The sequence below is a fragment of the Bos indicus genome, chromosome 2 (assembly GCF_029378745.1).
Source record: "Bos indicus isolate NIAB-ARS_2022 breed Sahiwal x Tharparkar chromosome 2, NIAB-ARS_B.indTharparkar_mat_pri_1.0, whole genome shotgun sequence".
Classification (NCBI taxonomy): Eukaryota; Metazoa; Chordata; class Mammalia; order Artiodactyla; family Bovidae; genus Bos; species Bos indicus.
Window position 1 is genome coordinate 52,279,093 of NC_091761.1, and position 20,908 is coordinate 52,300,000.

Sequence of the window (20,908 nt, forward strand, 5' to 3'; positions counted from 1 at the left end):
GGTTAGACAGAAGGGTCATTTTCAGACCATAACCTGTGTACATCAGGAAGAACCTGTCACTTCCTGGTGAATGAATGCTGCAGTTTTACAAGCTTTGTTTGCGATTAGGAGCATCTATCTCCACTTCACAGCAAGAGTTCCCACAAGAAAGAACAGATATCCCAAGCTTCTTGAGTGTCTCCTTCATTCATTCAGCAAATATTTAATAAGCAGTTTCCCTTATGATGTTGTCTGGCACCTCCAAAATATGTTTCCTTAATCTGTGTATGTGGGTCCTCCATCAGAAAACTGTGTTCGAGTTTGTAATTGAAAACAATACAGATAAAACTCTCTAGGCCTAGGCAGTGAATAAAAAGCAAATTGATTAGGGCAAAGAATTAATTGAAATGATGCAATTCTGAAACTTTGAGGATTCCCTAGAAAGCATATACTGGCTCATTTTATAGATGAAGATATTGAGATTAAAAAACATAAGTAGCTGAGTCAAAATGAGTAAGTTAATTATTTTAAACAGGGTCCAGTCTTTCAATTCGGGGAAGGCAATGGTAACCCACTCCAGTGCTCTTGCCTGGCAAATCCCATAGACAGAGGAGCCTGGTGGGCTGCAGTCCATGGGGTCACTAGGAGTCAGACACGACTGAGCGACTTCTCTTTCACTCTCCACTTTCATGCATTGGAGAAGGAAATGGGAACCCATTCCAGTATTCTTGCCTGGAGGATCCCAGGGACGGGGAAGCCTGGTGGGCTGCCGTCTATGGGGTCGCACAGAGTCGGACACGACTGAACTGACTTAGCAGCAGCAGCAGCAGCAATCTTTCAATTATTGAGTATTAGCTGTGTGCCTGGCACTGTCCTAGGCACTGGAATGCATGCATGCGTGCTCAGTTGTGTCTGAGCCCCTCTGTCCATAAAAATTTTCCAAGCAAGAATATTGGGGCAGGTTGCCATTTCCTATTCCAGGGGATCTTCCTGACCCAACATTCTCTTGCACCTCCTGCACTGGCAGGCAGATTCTTTACCACTGCACCGCCTGGGAAGCCCAGGCATTGGGATACAAAGGTGAATAAGACCCTCTGTGCCTCTGTTAGCTCAGGGGCATGTAAAGGAAGGATTATCATGTATGGGAAAAATTCAACAATTGAGACATGCACATGATATTCTGTAGAATGAGGGCATGAGCTCAGATTGAGATTGGCAGAAAGGCTCCTTGACATAGAATTAATTCTGTGTTGTTTCCCAAACCACATTACTGAATGCCTTACTTAGCCAGGGGAGGCAGAGAACTGAATTCCTAGAGTAACAATTCTTAAACTAGGCGTATATCAGAATCCCCAGAAGGGCTTATTAAAACACAGATGGCTGATTCACATCTGTCTGGGGGTGGACCCCAAGAATTTGCATTTTGAATAAGTTCCCAAGTGATACTGATGCTGCTGACCTGGGGACCACATTTTGAAACCACTGTCCTGGAACATCCTTAAGTGTCTCTACTGAAAGCATATGGAAGAGCACTGACCTACTGGGCAAAAACACCATCCTTCATAAACCTGTCTAAAATGTAATAAAATAGTTTGAGTCTTTTTGGTAATAAACCAATTCTAAAATTTTAGATTTCACAGGTATATGAAAGGTAAACACATATTATCTAACTTGGGGATTTTTGTTTTAAAGGAGTGGTCTTCATACGAATACATAGCCACCAAAACTATTGAAGTGTTTGTAGTCTCTAAATCTGGATATTCATGATCCCCTAAGTAAAAAAAAAAAAACAAAAAAAAACACCTCACTTTAAAATTAGACACTGTCCCCAATTGGGCTGCTTCCTGCTGTTGGGGGAGGTATTTGATTCTGTAGAATACTACAGAGTCCCATCCCCTTGGGACTTTCTCTCCTGAAGCTCTTATACATGGGGAACACTCATTGGCATCTGAACGTGTGTTCGCAGGAGAAAGCCATGTCAGAGCAGGCACGGAGAGACCGGTCCAGACATTGTACTAATTCACAAGAAGAGAAGAAAGCTTTGTCACTTTTGACAAGACTTTTCTGGCTTTACACACACCTCTGTAACACCTGGAGGTTCTGTTGGGAAGCCCATGTGGCTATATAATGAGAATAACATCATCTTCCTCAAGGTTGCTTGTAGATATTTGGTGCCAGTGTGCATTCTGGAAGCCTTCTGCAGAAAGTCATGCATCCATTTTTAATGATAAAATATGTATCCTACATTAATTAGTCAACAAAGTAGCCATGAGAATTTATATTCAACAAATGAGAATATGGGCTTTCTTTAAACTAAAAAATTCAATACAAATGACTAAATCAAAATAATTTTCTGTGTTTTCCTACCATTTAAAATGTTGTTTAAAGAGAGCTTATATTTCAAAAAGATGACAGATAGAGTTATCTAGATTCAGGTCCCTTTGCCTTGACATTTGAAGTGAGTAAAAGCAGATATTATAAATATGTAATTTCTGTTTTATACTAAGGAAGTGTATATGTTTGTATTTGTTTTCCTCCAATACACATTTATGTATTTATGTCTGTGTATTGCAGAATCACACTCACTTTATGTACTTGTCTCTAAATAGGAGAATCACAGAGTAGAAAAGCAGTTCTCGGTCACCATCACTGTGTTCTATCCCTATGCACACGCTCTGGTACTAGTAGGCACTCAAAAACAGTTACTAAACAAAGGGATGGATGAATGATTCTACTTAGTTTTTTAATAGGTACTTGCTTCAGCTCTTCTAGACCCTCCAAAGTATTTTCTTTTCTAAAAGAATTATTCATTCATTTTGATAGTTATTAAAATGGCTTAGCATAATAGTCAAATATATTTCTTCAATTTCTTAATGAATGTGAAATCATGCTGGGTTATAGACCAGTGTTAATAGAGCACCTGTCTTCCTTCATGAACACATGCTTGTAACAAAGAAAGAAAATACATGGTGAAAGAATAAAAGTAATCAAAAAAAGGAGATGGAACAAGTATCAAGGTCTCATTATAAGTTAACTACTTGTAAACATATTAAGAATCTTAGGAGTTCTCTGATGCTCCAGTGGTTAAAACTGTGCTTCCAATGCAGGGGGCACAGGTTCAATCCCTGGTCAGGGAACTAAGATTCCACATGCCATGGGGTATGGCTATAAAAAATAAAATAAGACTAATAAAAATAATTTTAGGAAAAGAAATACTTTAAAAAGAGTATTAAGAGTCTTTAAGAAATATTTATGAGGAGAACATGAGTTGAATGATTTATTAAAGAGACCAATAAATATCTTTTATTTAGAGATTTAATTTCAAGAGGTTAATTGCTTGTTTTTAGACAGTAATTTGAAAAGTCAGTCCATGTTGGTATTTATCATTATCTATTAAAAATATTAATATCTAAGATAGACATAGTGTTTTTATGAAAGTATTATTAACAACATTAGTAAGAGTGAGCAACATATTTACAAGAAATTTGAGCTTTTTTGACTTAAAGGGACTTAGAAAGTTACCCTAACAATATTAAAACACATTTGGCTATGAGGAAACATTTTTAATTAATGAAGTTCTTTTTTTGGACAGAGGAAAGTTTACCAGACCTTAGGGAAGGCTGAGATATTTGCAAGACATCAGGGTAAATTTTAGGACTAAATGCAAAATCTCTGGAGAGGTATAGGAAGAAATTACTTGAGGTTTCTTTTGAATTTTTGCTATGGCTTGATCATAAATACCATGCAAATATCCTTTGTCAGTGTGTTTTGGCAGTTCTTCCAAGGAGATCGAGGAGTGAAGAGGATTATAGAAAAACAGAAAAGAAAATGAGGTTGATTTTAGACTAGAAAAATGCAGTGAGGAATTTTATAACTTTCTAGCAAATTTTCTACCTCATCCCTGATTCTGCTATACAGTATTACAAAATCTTTGTAAAAAACAAAAGTGCAGACTTCCAAATAGAATCAAAACATTTTCTTTCCCTACAGTTTTGAGAGTATCCAAAATTTAATTCCATCATTTATTCTAGAATGGTAATAATCAGGGTGTTTGGGAGTCTAGGAGACGGAAACACAGCATAGCCTAAGGTAGAAGAGGGAATTTTTTTGCTCACTGGGAGGATACAGGTGCCGACTGACCTCAGGAATAAGTGTGGCTAGAAAACTGCTGTCACAGCTTGTCATCTTGTCTCTGCTTTTCTTTAGGTATCTGCTTCATTTTCTCTCTTGATAAATTTTCTTATTTTACATGGGATTTATCAATTCTTTCATTCTACATCATATAGTTGTAGTCACTTGGAAAATATAAATCTGCCTTGGTGCTCTCTTTGGAAACAAGTCCTAAAATCATGGGAAAGGGATTGACTGAAACTCAGTGGGATTCTTGACTACCACTGGACCAATCAATGGTTTGACCTAGAGGATGGAGAGCTAAGATCACTTCACTTCAGGAGCAGATTAATCCACTGGATCTAGGGGAGCAGGATCATGCAACAATATGGCAGCTGCCTTGAGTACCATAAATCTTAGCAATAGGGACAGTGGGGAACCATCCCAAGCAAAGAATGTTGTGGTACTGAGTGGAGAAACCATATACTAGTAACCATATGTTACTAGCATCCATAGCAAGATTAGGGAAAATCACATTACATCCATGATGGTTATACCTAGTTCATAGAACACTAGACTCTAACCCACTTAAGTGACTCTAAATATTGAGATATATAACTAATAGCATATCTATACCACGTGAAGAAAAATCCTGATAGAGCAGATAGATTTAAATGATTGGCTTTCTTCACGAAACCCTTTTGAATACTCCCCTGAGTCCTATTAAATTCTTGCAAGTACTTACGATCACAGCTACACAGTTTATCACATAATTGTTCTACAATTACTTGAATAGTAGGTCTAAGTTCCTACACCTAACTTTTTTTAGAAGACTTCTGCACCAAGACTAGCATTAAGGACATTATTTATTCCAGATTCATTCCATAAATGATTCTTGAGTGTCTACTAATTTCTAGGCAATATATTTGATGCTCAGGCTACAAAGATGATCAAAGATGATCCTTAACAAGAGCACATGATTTGATATCTTTTGTCCCCAACACACTTGACATAGAAATCTAGTATGGCCAGATTTGATTTACCGAATGAATTGCCTCTCCAAATACCAGTAGTGTGTCTAGTTGCAGTTTAGTTTGCCTATCCAGAAAAATCAGAATTTTCCTCCCTTTTAAGCCGAAAGGCTATTAATGCAAATCAAATTGAATTTGCATTTGATTACATTTCTGATGGAAACATTCATATGCAAATAAAAATTCATGCAAAGATAGCCAGATAATTCAAATACTTGCTGAAATATCAGGATAAAATTAGGATGATATTAAATGTATATCTATCCATGTTTACTAGGTTACAATAAGAATCTTCAAGTGGGACAATGTTCTTGAAAAATTAAATCGTTTCTTAAGCATTTGACAATGTTTAACTAGATCTGAATTTAGAAAATCACTACCCCCTTACTTTCTACTGCCATGGTGCTAATAAAGAAGTCAATCCCTGATCAGATCAGTTAAGTTGTTCAAAAAAGGTTCATTTTGGATCCACACATTTTGTCCCCTTTATCTTTTCTTGCACTTAAAAAACAAAAGGCAACTTTTGATAAATCTGAAGTTATTTGGATGATCTAAAACAATGAATAAATAGTTCGTGCAAGCTGGCATTTCCTTCATACCTCCCTAGTGACTTAACGGTGCAAGTTCAATGACACCATCACAGTCACCACCAAGTATTCTTTGGAAAACATCCATGGCAGCATGAATAGATCAGAGGGAAGGTGATCTTAATCAATGTCCATTCTACTTAGAAAAGATGTTAAGACTGAAGATACTAAGAGAAGATTTAAGCAAAATTTCAAGATACAAAATCTTAATCTACTTTTACACTTTCCAAACCTCTATTTGAAGGAAATACAGGTCCTGGAATTAGACCATTGCTCTTGTTAAAATTAACAGAAGTTAGAGAGGCAAAAGAGAAACATTTGAGATCACAGTATTCAGATTGTTAGCACTTAGTTTAATAGTCTACAAATGTAATGCCCCAGGTTTCCTTTTGTTTGATCCGATGTATTCATTCATAGTTTCAAACCTTTTAAAATGTCTGTGCTTCCTGCAGTGCTGATATCACTTAACCATCTATCGATGTGAAAAGCCTAAACCTAAGGGGGTGGGGTCTTCACCGGTCCCTCGTTGGCACATCCAAGCTTTCCCCAAATCTAATGCAACCACTTCTTATAATCTCCCTCACCATTTTTTTTAACCTTTATCTTTTGCCCAATCAATGGTAAGAGACTCCTAGCTGGTTTCCCAGGGTCTACTTTCCTCTTCCTGCAGTCCGTATCATACTGTAACCAGGGTTGTCATTTGAAAATGCAGATAACCGATTATTTCACCCCACCATCTTTCCTGCTTGATATCTTTCAGTGGCTTCCTGCTTTTCTTAGAAGAAAATCCAGATCCTTAGCAGGACTAGCGCACACTGCAGGCTTTGGTCTCTACCTTCCTCTTTACACTTACATCAAGCTCCCTCTTTCTCTCCATACTCTAGCAAAGTCCTTTCAGATTCTGAAATGCCCCATGTTCTTTCCAGTCACCACTGTTCTACCCTGGCTTCTAAAGTTAGTTAACTTCATGCTTCATGATCAGTTAAGGCTTTCCTGATCTTCCAGACTCCATCAGGTCCCTGTCAAGCCCCCTGTTACTTCTGTAATACCACCGTGTAACTTTCTTTCATAACACTTATTTGAGTTTGTAATATTATATCTATTTTTGAGACAATTTTGCTTATCAAAATAAAACATGATGCCTATCACATACCAGGCATTCAGTAAATACTTATTGATTAATGGAAGGTTCCACTTTCTAGTCTTCTCATAAACATTCATAACAGTAAAAGCCAATACTATAGTATCTTTTATGACAGAGAAGGTGAGATGAAGAATGTAGTGAGATCAAGGTTTACTGTCCTCAAAAACTATGAAAGTATGGTCCACCATGGATTGTACTAGCAAAGGATTATTCTTCACTTACTTCTGGTAGCCACAATGTGGCACCCACTTTCCCAACACTGACTTATGCATAAAAGTTTTTACTTAGGATATTTAAGCCACAACTTATTTTAAAAACATAGCTGCTGCTGCTGCTGCTGCTGCTAAGTCACTTCAGTCGTGTCTGACTCTGTGCGACCCCATAGACACCAGCCCACCAGGATCCCCCGTCCCTGGGATTCTCCAGGCAAGAACACTGGAGTGTGTTGCCATTTCCTTCTCCAATGCATGAAAGTGAAAGGTGGAAGTGAAGTTGCTCAGTCGTGTCCGACTCTCAGCGACCCCATGGACTGCAGCCCAGCAGGCTCCTCCCTCCATGGGATTTTCCAGGCAAGAACACTGGAGTGGGGTGCCATTGCCTTCTCCAAAAACATAGCTAGTAGTTTCTAATATACAGTCTTGGGACACAAATTGCTAACATTGGTTTACACCTGTTATTCATGTCATGGGAACAGAGTCATAAAAGTCATATCAAAATCACATTGCAGGATAGCCAATTTCTTAACTCGATCTGTTACTTTTTATTTCTATCAGTGTGAGCTTAATTTTATTTTCAGCAGCTTTAAAATATTGAGCTAAACATTGAAATTTTAAGAAAAGATAAACTCCAACATTCCTTGAATTTTTTTTAACAAAATCTCATTATTATCTCTCCAGGAATATCCATCCTTCTGCATCTCTCTTGAATTGTGTAGTCCTGGTAGTCTGTGATGTTCAGAGAGTGGAGGGTTAAAAGCTTACCTTTAACAACAGAATGAATATATAGTTAGGAATGTTAAGTTTAGTGGACTATAAAAAATTAAATACACCTTTCTTTAAAAAAAGAAAGTTTTATATAGATTATTAAAGTAGCTTTGAGCTCATATTATCTCCCATGTTTATGGATCTTAGAATATAGTTCTTTTTTTTCATTTTCCCTGAAAAGCATTTTAAAATTTCTTTCATTCTTTGCAAACCACACAGACTAGTCTTCCAGAAAGAGGAAAATAAAATATGCCTATTTAACTTAGAGCAAAGTATCCTCTTTTTTTTTACGTATATTATGAGAATAACCATTCGATCAATAAGTGGTCATCAGCAACACTCCCTACAAATAAACTAGGTATTTGTAGTCTTTTTTGCAAGTCCATGTGTCTTACGGTGATGCAGGCAGACGGAGGCTCCTGGGAAGAAGGCCCTGAAAAGACATTTCTTTTCCTTTTTACCATTTCAGTTAAGAATGCAAATTGCACATCAGACTTTGAGGAATACTTTGCCAAAAGAAAACTGGAGGAACGCGATGGTCATGCAGTCAGCATCGAAGAATACCTTCAGCGCAGTGACACAGCCATCATTTACCCAGAAGCCCCCGAGGAGCTGTCTCGCCTTGGCACGCCAGAGGCCAATGGGCAGGAAGAAAATGGTGAGGCTGTAATTCATTTTTAGCCACGACGCTGACCTCTGCAGCTGTTACAATTACAAATGCACTACATGCCTGGGTGTTTACCTTAAAATTTGAAGAACAGCTGCAGAGGCATGGAATTTCATGAGCAAAGATTAGAACTGTAATTTTAGGGTATTGTGAAATTTTTTTGTCAGCAAATTTGTGTCATCTGTACATCCAATAAAGAACAAGAACAATTAGAGCCTATTTCTAAGAGATAAAAATATCTACATGGATTCCTATCTTTCCGAAATATTTCACTTTTGAGGGGAAAAAAAAAGTTTAGAGATTCTGACCCTCACCTTTTGTTCTTCTTTGCGGGTACCCAAAAAGCTCCTTCACCCCATGAATCCCTGAGTCATCTGTGACTAAAGGTTTCCTACGAACTGTCAGTCACCTAAAGAGAATTTCCTCATTTATCAGCTGTTTAAATTTCCCCCCCAAATGCTCCAGTAATTAATTAATTTTCCAGCGCAGTGTGAGCTGATGCCGACAAGTCTGTCCTGGGTGTGCAAGGGGACTGGCGTGCACGGAGGCCGCGTGCGCCGATGGCACCCTCGTGGAGCAGATTGCAGTGATTCCTGTCATACCATCCCGGGCAGTCAGCCCATTAGCTGCCATTGATTTACTGACCTTTTGGCCTGCTTCTCTCCCTCTCGTCTCTCGGCTACAGACCTGCCACCTGGAACTCCAGATGCTTTTGCCCAACTGCTGACCTGCCCCTACTGCGACCGGGGCTACAAGCGCTTGACATCACTGAAGGAGCACATCAAGTACCGCCACGAGAAGAATGAAGAGAACTTTTCCTGCCCTCTGTGTAGCTACACGTTTGCCTACCGCACCCAGCTCGAGCGGCATATGGTGACGCACAAGCCAGGGACAGATCAGGTGGGGGGTTGGTTTTAAGTGATTTCTTTCTATAATAACCCCTTAGAGAAACGATATTGCTTTGATTGGCAATCATTATTAATTTTTCATGGCATTTTGAAGATGCAGATCTTTTAATGGTAATAGCTTTAATTGAGGTCTAAATGATTTTTTGATGGTCTCTTCTAATATGATTTAATAGTCTTATGTTCACGATCGAATGAGTGTGTTAATTTCTAATTTAGAAATTTTATTTGCACTTTAACTTGACTTTAGTTTCATTTTTATGTTCCACAAAAAAGTGAATGAAATTGTAGCATTTTAATTATACATTATTAAACATCTCAGCAATTTTAATTCCATTTTTCACCTAGTTTTACTTAGTTTTTTTTTTTTTCATGTAAAATCTAAGTCATAGTAAAAGATGTGTGTATTCTTTCCATTGGTCACTTAACATCTTCAATTAGGCTATTTTTTACAAGCTGCTACTAGTTTATGAAATCTAATTAAGTGTTTTAAGGAAAATCAAAAAGCACATAATACATGTGGATGCTTATATAAACTGTATTAATACTCAAATGTGTATATGTAATAAAAACGATCCTTTCTTGATATTCATATTTGTTGCTAAATATTAAAATTACTCTGCCTTTTGGATTACTTGTGTTCAAAATAAAGATTCTATCTTCAACAGTATAGCTTCTTAAATCCTTAAAATGATTGAATAGGTTTGATTCACAGTGTCCCTTAAATGTTTTAGCAAAACTGGTTTTTATGTCCTCTTGGGAGAGTTCACTGCAGATTGATATTATGAGGTGTTCGGATGGTAACAAAATTGATGTGTGTTAAGTCTCAATATCTGGCCCTACAGTTCTAGAATCACCCTATATAAACCTTGACACCATATCTGTTTTTAAAATTATTGAACAAGATATTCTCTAAAATTCTTACGGGCTTTATTTTCTTTGAATAAGGAAAATGAGAATAAGGAAACACAGTCAAGCAATGGCAATGATACTGGATTATGGAATTTCATTATTTTAAGAAAATAGCTCATGTAAATCATTTCATTTATATCTCATTGAACTTGTCACCTGCATGTTTTTCCAAGTTCAAGTTGTAAAAACCGTGCTTATATAGTTACACTTATGTAACAGTTTCTCTCCCCTTGCTTATATGAACAAAAACTCCAGGGGAAAAAAAAAGGTGCCTAGATATTTATCTAGCATAACTGCTTTAAATTTCACATGCAGAAGTGTGATTGTGCTGGCGCATTATGAATGGTAGCTTTGGTGTTGAAAAGTCCCCTCATTTGCTCATGGCATTTACAATTAGTAAATTAAAATGATTGTATCATATTAACAGTGGCACAACTAAAGTTTATAGTAGTCCTCTGAGGGCTGTGGGGGGAGACAAAGCAGCTGTTGCTGTTTGTTTATGCAACTCAGCAACATATGAGCGCTGGTCCCTCAATGGCGCTCGGCGGGCTGGGCTCCGCTTGATCTTTGAAGGTTGCTGCTGTTTGAACAAACCTCCCTGTGTCCCATGTAACACCATCTGTCTCACTAGGAATGTGGGAAGATTCAGCACACCCTAGCAGTTGTCATACCGTTTCTGTACTGTCTTTTTTGCAAAAGGCTTTTGTGTCATTGCTGCTTGAAAAAGGCTGGCCTCCTACCTTGAACATCCAGAGTGGATGACTGTATTTCTTTCTTTCTTTTTTTTTTTTCAGAATTCTAAGTCACAGTGCTTTTTTTCCCTTGTTCAAAAAGGTCAGCTGTGTTTGATTATATCTTTGCTGCTTTTAACTTGTCTTTTCAGCAAACTTTTTTTCTTTTTCGTCCCTACTCCCTAGCACACTACTCAAAAGGAAAATGACAGGTCGTTGAAGTCTTTCCTACTGGCCTGTGATAAAACTGCTCAAGCAGTTCTAGCCCAAGATGTTGTCTCTTACATTTGATAATGAATCAAATCTTACATGCAACATCTCAAGAAAAACAGGGTTTATATTTGCTACTAGCACTGTGAATGAGGTATTTAAACGTGCTTATCATGTAATAAAATATTTATAATTGAGGATTTTTTAATTTATGTGAGGTTTTTTCTTTCTTCTTTAAAATTAGTATTGCTTCAGTATAAGATATGCTTTTACCTCAATACAGAAAAGAGAAAATGAGTTGTGTGTGTGGGGAGTTCTTCGGGGAGACTAGGATTTTGAGTATAATATTTATTTTTTTCCTTGACAAAATCATTGCGTTCCAACAGGGAATCTTCAGATTTTAGAATCTGCAGTAAACACAGAGAGCCACAAACATCTTTGCAATTATGCTTTCTCATCTCCAACGGCTCAAAGAAACATTTTGGAAAAGAGACTACAGAGATAATTCTAAAGCAAGTGTTGGATGCGCATGTGAAAGCACTTTTTTTTTTATTTGTTCCAATTTTATTGCCAACATTATCACTTTTATTGCAACTCTGAAAGACTGGGCAAATAAATAAACATGCACTCAAACCTTTTGGCCTGTCTGAAAATAGAGGCCTTTTAAAAATATTTGTAACAAATTTCCTTTGTTCCTCCTGCACAAAACTGATGTCAGTCTTTCTCCTTTTATAGCACCAAATGCTGACCCAAGGAGCAGGTAATCGCAAGTTCAAATGCACAGAGTGTGGCAAGGCCTTCAAATATAAACACCATCTGAAGGAACACCTGCGAATCCACAGTGGTGAGTAGCAGAGGCGCTGGTGCTTGTTTTTGCATTTTGTTTCATTAGGAACGTTTCTAAAGATTGTATAAAACGTACACAACCCTGTTTGTAGTTTTTTAGAACTGCACATTCACGTCATAAGCTTCGTGTGCCCGCTTTGCCTCGTGAGCCTTACGGTACCACCAGTAGCACTACTAATAAGAGGAGGAGTGCTTATACTTCTGGAAAACTGCACGTGTTTTGCCTTCTTGTGAAATCTAGAGGCTCCTTTTTGTCCTTTAAAATGTTTTTGACCTGAAGAAACTCAGCTGGCAAATTCTGAAGGATATTCATTTTTTGATACCTAAACTTGAAAGAAGAATGTGCAAGAATTTTGGATAAGAGCTTTTGTATGATAAGTGTTCCTTGATTCCTGATAGCTGTATTTTTTTTTGAAAGCTGTATTTTTAGAACAATATCTTACCACTGAGATTTCTTCTTTATAACTATTTTGATAGCTCTGCCAAGCATTTTATTACCAAATTGGATGCTAGTCAAAGGACTAGTTGGATTGGTAGAATCAATGGAATCTTCACAGAGTTGATTAAAGCCATGGCTACACTTTCCTTTAAATACTGTGACATCTTTATTGTGCTATTGACCACACATTAATCTAACACTCTGTTTAAATAGGAGGCTGCCGATGGCAAGACAAGATTTTGGATCTTGGCTGAAAAAGGCACAGATAGCCCTCACCTTCCACTGCTAACATCTTGAATTATGTCCTCCCAGGGTAGATAAAGCCCAGAAACAGTTATAGCCACATAATTCTAATCTAAGCACCTAGAATGTAGAGGTGCCCCATTGTGTTCCTTTCCTTTGATTGCACAGATTCTTGCCTGGGTAGACGATTGCAATTGTTGCCCCATCAAAAAGAAAAAAAAAAATAACATTAATTTTAATTGTCATTTTAGGTGAAAAACCGTACGAGTGCCCCAACTGCAAGAAACGTTTCTCCCATTCTGGTTCCTACAGTTCACACATCAGCAGCAAGAAATGTATTGGCTTAATCTCTGTAAATGGCCGAATGAGAAACAATATCAAGACAGGTTCTTCTCCTAATTCTGTTTCTTCTTCTCCTACTAATTCAGCCATTACCCAGTTAAGAAACAAATTGGAGAATGGAAAACCACTTAGTATGTCTGAACAGACAGGCTTACTTAAAATTAAAACAGAACCACTAGACTTCAATGACTATAAAGTTCTTATGGCCACACATGGGTTTAGTGGAACTAGTCCTTTTATGAATGGTGCACTTGGAGCCACCAGCCCTTTAGGAGTTCATCCGTCTGCTCAGAGTCCAATGCAGCACTTAGGTGTAGGGATGGAAGCCCCTTTACTTGGATTTCCCACAATGAATAGTAATTTAAGCGAGGTACAAAAGGTTCTACAGATTGTGGACAACACAGTTTCCAGACAAAAAATGGACTGCAAGGCTGAAGAAATTTCCAAGTTGAAAGGTTATCACATGAAGGATCCATGCTCTCAACCTGAGGAACAAGGAGTTACTTCTCCTAATATTCCACCCGTAGGTCTTCCAGTAGTGAGTCATAATGGTGCCACTAAAAGTATTATTGACTACACGTTAGAAAAAGTCAATGAAGCCAAAGCTTGCCTCCAGAGCTTGACTACTGACTCAAGGAGACAGATCAGTAATATAAAGAAAGAGAAGCTACGTACTTTAATAGATTTGGTCACCGATGACAAAATGATTGAGAACCACAACATATCCACTCCATTCTCCTGCCAGTTCTGTAAAGAAAGTTTTCCTGGCCCCATTCCTTTGCATCAGCATGAACGTTACCTTTGTAAGATGAATGAAGAGATCAAGGCAGTCCTGCAACCCCATGAAAACATAGTCCCCAACAAAGCTGGAGTTTTTGTTGATAATAAAGCCCTCCTCTTGTCATCTGTACTTTCTGAGAAAGGAATGACAAGCCCCATCAACCCATACAAGGACCACATGTCTGTACTTAAAGCATATTATGCTATGAACATGGAGCCCAACTCTGATGAACTGCTGAAAATTTCCATTGCTGTGGGCCTTCCTCAGGAATTTGTGAAGGAATGGTTTGAGCAACGAAAAGTCTACCAGTACTCAAATTCCAGGTCACCATCACTGGAAAGGAACTCCAAGCCGTTAGCTCCCAACAGTAACCCTCCCACAAAAGACTCTTTATTACCCAGGTCTCCCGTAAAACCCATGGACTCCATAACGTCACCATCTATAGCAGAACTCCACAACAGTGTTACGAATTGTGACCCTCCTCTCAGGCTAACAAAACCTTCCCATTTTACCAATATTAAACCAGTCGAAAAATTGGACCACTCCAGGAGTAATACTCCTTCTCCCTTAAATCTTTCCTCCACATCTTCTAAAAACTCCCACAGTAGTTCTTACACTCCAAACAGCTTCTCATCTGAGGAGCTCCAGGCTGAGCCTTTGGACCTGTCATTACCAAAACAAATGAAAGAACCCAAAAGTATTATAGCCACAAAGAGCAAAACGAAGGTTGGCAGCATAAATTTAGACCACAACAGTGTTTCTTCGTCATCTGAAAACTCAGATGAGCCTCTGAACTTGACTTTTATCAAGAAGGAGTTTTCAAATTCAAATAATCTGGACAGCAAAAGTGCTAACCCAGTGTTCGGCATGAACCCCTTTAGTGCCAAACCTCTCTACACAGCTCTTCCTCCACAAAGCGCGTTCCCCCCGGCCACTTTCATGCCACCAGTCCAGACGAGTATCCCTGGACTGCGACCATACCCAGGACTGGATCAGATGAGCTTCCTACCACACATGGCCTATACTTACCCAACTGGAGCAGCTACTTTTGCTGACATGCAGCAAAGGAGAAAGTACCAGCGGAAACCAGGATTTCAGGTAATGAGACTTTTTTTTAATCAGAAGAGAGGAGGTGAAAATTATATCACTTATGTGTATGTAGGAAAAAATCTTAGTGGAAAAAAAATCGAATGCTGTGTTCTCAGCAGAAATAGAAGAGTGGGTTTGAAGTTGAAGTTAAAACTGAGTGGGCTAGACAAATAAATGGAAAAACAGTGGGACCCTTTGCTATCAAGCAATTGTGCCTTAAGAAAAGATAAAGAACTTAATATTTATCATTAAGGTTTATTTAGATCGATCCATCTGCTTTCAGAATTATATGCTGATATGAGTATTTGGGGGGTTTCCCTGATAGCTCAGATGGTAAAGAATCTGCCTGCAGTGCAGGAGACCTTAGTTCAATCCCTGGGTTGGGAAGATCCCCTGGAGAAGGGAAAGGCAACCCACCCCAGTATCCTGGGCTGGAGAATTCCATGGACTGTACAGATCATGGGGTCGCAAAGAGTCAGACATGACTGAGTGACTTTCACTTCACTTCATGAGTATTTTCTAGGACTTACATAGAAGCTAAATGTTAACATTTTTGACAGTCACATACTTTTAGAGATACTCACAATTTGCAATAATACATATGTAAATTTGATGTGCACTTGGTTTCATAGAGAACAGTTTATTTGGAAGAGTATTTTAAAAATTTTGTACATTCCACATGACTTCCTTTGTAGTTTTCAAGCTAGTGAATAATTTATGGTTTTTCAAATATAAAAGCAGGTATGTTTTAGCATCATGGAGTAAAATCCCTGTTTACAAAATAGGAGCATAAGTAGCAGTGCACCTCTGTAACAGCTGTTCCAGTATTCCAATTTACAGTACATCTGCCCTCTTTGTAAATGTATTTAAGCCTTTTTAATCTTCTCTAATATTAATTAGTGCAAACGTAGTCTAGGAAAAGTGAACTGTGGGCTAGCAAATGGAAATGTATGTTATCATGCAAGTTTGCACTCCTTTGGATCAAGACAAAATAAATATCAAGAAATTTAATAATTTACTGATCCACATTCATTATTGCTCAATGCTGAAGGCTGTTTTAACATAGATAGAACATTGATAAAAAGTGTTATTAATATTCCCTATTTCAAATTAGAAAATTAAATATAAAAATATAGCTCGAGGCCTTTAGTTGGTAGACATACATTTAAATAGATTGCATAATAATAACATTTTGTACCTAAATATAAAATTCAATTAAAATGGGGTTTCTGCAGCTACAGATCATTTCTAAAGTTAAGCACACTGGAAAATACACAAATTCTGATATTTAATTCTCACTCACAGATATTTGCTGATAGAAAAAAAATTAAGGAATATGAGGAAGTTTATGTTTCTCTCACCTTCAGAGTTGACCATCTTCTATCCTTGAAAAACAACAAGCTCTGCCACCTAGGGCAGAGAAGGTTTATATTTTTGTTGAAATGTGAACCGTCATATATTGTTTATGGAAAATAACAGTTTCTAAGAACTAGATGGATTCATAGAGAGCACTTCTGAGATTCTCCAAATGTCAGCCGATGCAAACTTGTTTGTGATAAACACAAAGAGAAGCGACTGTGTTGAACTATGTGATTATGTCACAGGGAGAATTGCTTGATGGAGCACAAGACTACATGTCAGGCCTAGATGACATGACAGACTCCGACTCCTGTCTGTCTCGAAAGAAGATCAAGAAGACAGAGAGTGGCATGTATGCATGTGATTTGTGTGACAAGACATTCCAGAAAAGCAGTTCCCTTCTGCGACATAAATACGAACACACAGGTATGAGTGACTTTGACTAGCTAGTTAGAGCTTCCCGGCGTGCTGTACATTTCGTAATATTTAATGAGTGCACTTGTGCAACATAAGATGTAGCATATGCTGATACCTTCAACAAGGAAGAAATAATGCTTTTGCCTAGCTCAGTAGGACTTTTTTGTTGCCTGTTTATTGGATCATTCATGTGTTTATGAGCCTGCTTGTCTTATATTTTTCAAGTTAGTCTGTACACCAAATTCACAAATCCTGTCAAAGATGTATTTAAATGGCCAGGGCAACGAAATGACATGACACAAGCCAGCTACAGAAAATATCTTCAAATTCTTAAGCTGTGATGAACCTATATGTGGAAAAATTGAACAATAAAAAATTCAGTCAATGCTGTATTTGTTTCATCATCGAAACATCAAGTAAGCCATGAGTGGCGGGGGGGGCGGGGGTTGGTATTCAGTTTGGTTTTTACAAATTGGCCATATTTTGAATAAACTAAAAATGTTAGGACTGTGAAAGAAAAGACATAAGTGAATAATAGGCCAAATGAGCTACTGAAATTACTGATATTTGGAAGACTAAAATACAACTTTCTAAATGTAGACTATTTCTTTCCAATTCATGCATTCCTTTTCAGGAAGAATTAAACAGGGTTGACAAGATAGCTTGATTTTTCCCTATAAGTAGAGAGAGAATGGCTTAATTTTTCAAAAGAAAGCCAAGGGCCATAAGAAGAAGCAGTATTTGTTCCCCAAATCCAAGATCTGATCTATTATGTGCTGGACCCGTACCTGTGTTCCCTCCCTCCTTCCCCCTCCCACCATTAACCAAAAAATAGCTCTGCTTCATCCCTGTTCTTAATCCATCTCCAGCTTTTCTCCACCAGAAATGTGGTATGCTGCACTGGGCCTAGGTGGGAAAAGAAAGAATGTAGGATTGCAACCAAAATACTGATGGCTGGAAATTATAGGAAGGTTCTCATTTTAAACCAAGATGTCTAGTATCAAACATTTTTAAAATATAGAGGAAAAAAATTAACCTAACATAAATGCTTTTGGGGGGAAAGTGATGAAGATGCAAACAAGAAAAACAAAGAAAAGGGAATGTGAATACTTCCTGTCACATTTTGACCGTCTACATCCATAGTATCCTTTTTAGCGATTGAAAATGATCCTTGGGAAGCATTTGTACTGTCACCTTGCCTTACTCCTCACTGGGCACGTGGCAGAGGCCGTACAAGTGACCACAGTCACCTGAGGCTGTGGAAAAGTTGGGTGAGTTTTGCAACATTAAACATTGAGGGTATTTGTGAAAAGAACAAAGTTGATAAATAACAGCGCTCTTATTTCAACCAACCCAGTTTTCTTTTTCTTCAGTTGTCTGATACTGATTGCCATTATTTTGAAAGTTTTACTACTGATACTTTAAAAGCAACCTAATTTAAATAGCAAATCCCAATAGTTTTTATACTTATGTGACCTAATTCAATGTTTGAAATGTCAGTTTTCTTACACTTGTCTTTTATGATACATATCAATAGATATTTTCTTTAGTACCAAGTCCTATTTATGTATTATAGATTAAATATATTTTTATACCTAAATTTACTTTAATATCTTAATCAACCTCAAATATATTTTGTATTTCATTATTCAGCTACAGTAAGCACATCATTGAAGGCATCTTTCCCTCTCTGATTGGGTTTATTATATGAACATATGTAAACTCTATCATTTACTAGAGGGTGAGTGCAAAACTTTTATTTTAGTGAGGGCTGTTATACATATTGACATCCAGCCAATACCTTTATTTCTTACAAATTAGTCCATAAACTCCAAGGTGTATAGATAGTTGAGAGACACCAAAGTTGACAAACACAAATATGCATAATCAATTTGAAAAATATACTATACTAAAAAAATGTTCTGATCCTTTAAGATGTGAGAAAATCAGCTGCCTAGAAACATTGCATAGCAACAAGATGCTAACCATCCAATGATTTCTCTAAACTTGTGATTAATTATTCTCCTGTTGGCTTCCCAGATTGTCAAGTTTCCACTGTGTAAACTTTTTTGGTCTCTTGACCAAACATCTCGTGACATTTTCTACTGTCAGTGTATTAGGTTCTATCAAAGTGAAGTTCTTCATGAATTTTCTATCACTATGATATATGTGGAAATTTAGCTTACTTTCCTTCCTAACTGGGCCCCACAAGCCTTTTATTTGTTTATATTAAGGACTAGTAATACTTTGAGAATGTGTTAAAAAGAAAATTATAAGGAGAACAATCTTTGGGTTGATTGATTCTAAGGTTGGGAAATGAGATTGAATGGTCATTTGATTATGTGTTGATTATGAATGTGTCATTGATAAACTGTATTTGTTATATCTGTCTACAATTTAACATATAAAATAGTTTAAGAAGGAAATTATGAGCTACTTATTTTCAAGATTCTGTGCTCTTTTACCTCAGCCTGTTTATTTCCTAAGCAGACACCAAAAATAATAATCCTTAATTCTCCTTACCAATGGCTCATTGCTTGCTTGCTTTTCCTGGGAATTGGGACTGGGACAGAGGAAGAAAACCCTACATAAATGTTGATTTCAATAGAATTAATTGTCACAAACAAGGAATGAGAAATAAAAAATCTGAAACTCTTGTTAAGCACTGTAAACAATTCACTTATTAAAAAAAAAAAAAAGAATTCACTTAAATTCCACTAAAATTTAAATCTGACATCTATTGAGTACTTTCTCTATTGAGAAAGGTAGGTGCTTTTAAACCTACTTTATTTAGAAAAGTAATAAAAAAAAATGTTCCTACTTTGGAGTGAAGGTAAAGTTTCAAATTACCCAGCCAATTTTGTTTTTCAGTTACATGATAATCTTCTTCATACCACAGACCTTTCATTTGTGAATTTCAGTTATTCTGTCAGGTGAATCATGAACCTTGATATTAGAGGGAAAAAAAAAAACTTACCCTGTAAAAGTTTTTACTTACTCAATATCAGTTTGGATGTTTTTTTCTGAATTTTGTTCATGTGGAAACTTAATTCCAAGACATCTTGATTTGAATCAGGTAAACCAATCAAGCAATCTAAAAAGAGATAAATGGCCAAGTCAGTTCCTATTTAAACTGAATGTATTAAATGCTTACCAGTGAAATTTCTGGAGATTAGTAGAATATTTAGTGCAATTCTAAAGCTCCTGCTCTCAAATTCTGTCTTTGGCATGACATAATAGCTGAACATTTTTTCTTTTAGATTGTTGGTTCATAATGTAGAATTAATGTATTTTAATATAAGCATGATATTTATGATCAAAAGGACTCCCTTAAAATCAACCGCCTGTAACTATCGAATATCTATGGGCTACGCCGGTGCCTCAGTGGTAAAGAATTCGCCTGCAATGCAGGAGACACAGGAGATGTGGGTTTGATCCCTGGGTCAGGAAGATCCCCTGGAGGAGGGAATGGCAGACCACTCCAGTATACTAGCTGGGAAAATCCCATGTACAGAGAAGGCTGGCAGGCTACCATCCACAGGGTCGCAAAGAGTCAGACACAACTGAAGTGACTAAGAATGAGCACACATCAAATATCTATATCTTAAAGACTTCAGTTCAGTGGGCATCCCCGAGGCATATCTAACAGGCCTTGAACTTGTCCTTGAGAACGCTCATTAAGGACATTGCTCTGTGTTTTGTTCCTTTGGAAAAGAGACAGCCATATCAACTGTGATGTTTGTTCACAATTATTCACACAGCTGATCCATGTAGTGAACTAACCAATCAACATTCCTGGGCCCTTGAACTTCTGAGACATTAAGAGAGGTTGCAGAACAGTTCTGCCCACATGCATGTAGCAACTAAAGAACCAAGAAAGTTTTTAGTTTTTATCTGCAATTTCTCTTCTCTCCATTCAGATTCATTTCTTCCATGTACTTTGCTCCTGATACATGCATCTTGCTTACAACTTGGGAAATTACTGAACGTGTACTAATAAATACAAATAAAAATATCGAACATTCATTGAGTGCTTACTATGTGCAGTCCTTGAACTAAACATTTTACCTACATTGTCTCCTTCACTCTTGGTGCCCAGTCTACAAGTTAGGTCCCCAAATGATTTCCCTATT

The 20,908-nt window shown here is 37.4% G+C and overlaps 1 protein-coding gene across 5 annotated transcripts in view; it reads left to right on the plus strand.

Moving 5' to 3' along the window:
- Positions 1–20,908, plus strand: part of ZEB2 (zinc finger E-box binding homeobox 2) — a 136,189-nt gene that overhangs the window by 107,871 nt on the left and 7,410 nt on the right. For all 5 annotated transcript variants that reach the window (XM_019973087.2, XM_019973096.2, XM_070768283.1 and 2 more), the window contains 5 exons: positions 8,304–8,492; positions 9,187–9,401; positions 11,995–12,103; positions 13,039–15,008; positions 16,604–16,784. In XM_019973087.2, coding sequence (XP_019828646.1) covers positions 8,304–8,492; positions 9,187–9,401; positions 11,995–12,103; positions 13,039–15,008; positions 16,604–16,784 — 2,664 coding nt within the window. The remainder of the gene's footprint in view (positions 1–8,303; positions 8,493–9,186; positions 9,402–11,994; positions 12,104–13,038; positions 15,009–16,603; positions 16,785–20,908) is intronic.